This window comes from Manacus vitellinus, unplaced genomic scaffold (assembly GCF_001715985.3).
Source record: "Manacus vitellinus isolate BGI_N305 unplaced genomic scaffold, ASM171598v3 scaffold_110_pilon, whole genome shotgun sequence".
NCBI lineage: Eukaryota > Metazoa > Chordata > Aves > Passeriformes > Pipridae > Manacus > Manacus vitellinus.
In genome coordinates, this window is record NW_021938845.1 from 683,503 (window position 1) to 686,338 (window position 2,836).

A 2,836-nucleotide genomic window follows, 5' to 3' on the forward strand; every position below is an offset into this window, starting at 1 on the left:
GGGGTGCACAGGGATGGGTGTGTGCTGTATCGGGGTGCACAGGGATGGGTGTGTGCTGTGTACTGGGGTGCACAGGGATGGGTGTGCCGTGTACTGTGTTGTACAGTGGGATGTGTGAGGTATTGGGGTGCACAGGGACTGGGCTGTGAGGTATTGGGGTGCACAGAAAGCAGGGTGTGCCATGTATTGTGCACAGGGAGAGGTGTGAGGTATTGGGGTGCACAGTGTATTGGGGTCTATCATGTCTTGGGGTGCACAGTGTATTGGGGTGCATAGGGACAGGTGTGAGGTATTGGGGTGCACAGTGCATTGGGGTGCACAGGGAGCAGGGCGTGATGTATTGGGGTCAGTGTATTGGGGTCTATCATGTATTGGGGTGCAGAGTGTATTGGGGTGCACCAGGATGGGTGTGATGTATTGGGGTGCATAGGGACTGGGGTGTGAGGTACTGGGGTGCACAGGGACTGGGATGTGAGGTATTGGGGTGCACCGGGATGGGTGTGATGTATTGGAGTGCACAGTGTATTGGGGTGCACAGGGCTGGGTGTGATGTATTGGGGTGCACAGTGTATTGGGGTGCACAGGGCTGGGTGTGAGGTACTGGGGTGCAGTGTATTGGGGTCTTTCATGTATTGGGGTGCACAGTGTGTTGGGGTGCACAGGGATAGGTGTGAGGTATTGGGGTGCCCAGTGTATTGGGGTACCCACTGTATTGAGGTCTATCATGTCTGGGGGCACACAGAGAATTGGGGTGCCCAGTGTATTGGGGTGCCCAGTGTACTGGGGTCTCTCATGTGTTGGGGTGCAGTGTATGGGGTGTGATGTATGGGGGTGCCCAGTGTATTGGGGTGCCCAGTGTACTGGGGTCTGTCCTGTCTGGGGGTACACGGAGTATTGGGGTGCCCAAGGACCTGGGCTCCTGGGAAGAGGCTGCACAGGGGGCTGGGGGTGCTGGGGACCCCAAAACTGTGCAGGTGCTGTGTGTGCAGAGCCCTGGGCCCTCAGGGAGCCCCATGGGATGGGCTCTTCAGGAGAAAAACCCTTTTTTGGCACAAGAAGAGGATTTTGAGGGTTTCTGCACTTTGGGTCTTCAAACACGAGAGAAATATGGCTCAGGGGGGGAGTTTTGGGGTAAAACCAGCAAAACCTGGGCCTGGAACATCCCCCCCTTGGCCCAGGGATGGGTTTGGTGATGCTGAACCCAAGGAAAAACCCTGAAAAGCTTTTGATAAAAGGAACTCATTTAATTCAGGAACCAAATGAGCCACTTTGGTCCCGTTCCTCAGAAAAACCCGGGTCCCCAGAGGAGAGGGAGAGTCACCAAAACCTGTCAGTTCACACCAAAAACCAGCACAAAGTTCCACAAATCCCTCTTTTCCCACCTCCATNCAAAACCTGGGCCTGGAACATCCCCCCCTTGGCCCAGGGATGGGTTTGGTGATGCTGAACCCAAGGAAAAACCCTGAAAAGCTTTTGATAAAAGGAACTCATTTAATTCAGGAACCAAACGAGCCACTTTGGTCCCGTTCCTCAGAAAAACCCGGGTCCCCAGAGGAGAGGGAGAGTCACCAAAACCTGTCAGTTCACACCAAAAACCAGCACAAAGTTCCACAAATCCCTCTTTTCCCACCTCCATGAAAAATAAACTCCAGGGATCCCACGGATCTGTGGTCCCACACAAATTCACCTTTGCCAGAATTTACAGCAGCAGGAATAACTGAAGTGGGAATTTGGCAAACAAACATCAATTGAGCCCCTTTTTGGAAACAAATCCAACTGGTTTTTTCCCCCCCCAAAAAAAAATTTGGGGTTGCTGCAGCCACATCCCAGTCCCTAAAAAAAAGAGGTAATTAATGAACAAAAGGGGAGGAGCAGAATTAAATCCCAAGGCACCCGGGAGGCTGAGCTGGTTTGGAACTGAAAGATTAACTAAAAAACAAACAGAAAAAGAAAATAAAACTTCCAAATATAAGTAAAAAACCTGGGATTTGCTGAACCCAGCGAGTCCAAAGGGTTTCTCTTCCCTTTACAGCAACACCTTGTGGGGTCAGAGACACGGTGACACCGATAACCAGGAGCAAAAGTTGTGGGGTTTTTATAATAAAACGAAGCAAAGCCGAGTCTAAACCCCCCTGGTTTGGATTTCCTCGTGTCCAGCTGGGATTTTTTGGATCCTGGAGTGCCCCAGATTGTTGGATCCTTCCAAGTGTTGGATCATCCATGGCTGTGCACGACCCTCACGGGTTTAGTCTGGATCAGTTAAGCTCAGTTTAAGCCGGGCTGTTCAGGTGAGGAGCGGGAAGGAGAATCCTAATCCTGCCTGGAGCTCGTTCCCAGGTGGAATATTCCATGGGATGCCTCGGGAAGGAGTCCACGCAGGAATTCCAGACAATTTCACTGCTCTGTGCCCTAAGCTGAGCTTAAATGATCCGGGTTTAACCCAAAACCGTGGATGTCTCGGAGCAGGGATGGGTCACTCCCCGAAGATCCACAGGATGTTGACTCCCGACAATCCCAGATTGACACGCCTGGAAAACCCAGAGGGGTGGGAATTACCCCACGGGGCTGTTTAATGGTTTAAACCCCATTAATAATCTGATTTAAACCCCACTAATCAGCTGATTTAAACCCCATTAATCAGCTGATTTAAACCCCATTAATTATCTGATTTAAACCCCATTAATAATCTGATTTAAACCCCACTAATCAGCTGATTTAAACCCCATTAATGAGATGATTTAAACCCCACTAATCAGCTGATTTAAACCCCATTAATAATCTGATTTAAACCCCATTAATAATCTGATTTAAGCCCCATTAATAATCTGATTTAAAC

At 50.1% G+C, this 2,836-nt stretch overlaps 1 protein-coding gene across 1 annotated transcript in view; it reads right to left on the bottom strand.

The window, feature by feature from the left end:
* Nucleotides 1-1,223: 1,223 nt before the first annotated feature.
* Nucleotides 1,224-2,836, bottom strand: part of TMEM209 (transmembrane protein 209) — a 22,675-nt gene continuing 21,062 nt past the window's right edge. Inside the window, exons 11-12 of the mRNA XM_029965620.1 lie at nt 1,631-2,528; nt 1,224-1,382 (exon numbers count right to left, since the gene is read on the bottom strand). Coding sequence (XP_029821480.1) covers nt 2,474-2,528 — 55 coding nt within the window. The 3' untranslated portion in view covers nt 1,224-1,382; nt 1,631-2,473. The remainder of the gene's footprint in view (nt 1,383-1,630; nt 2,529-2,836) is intronic.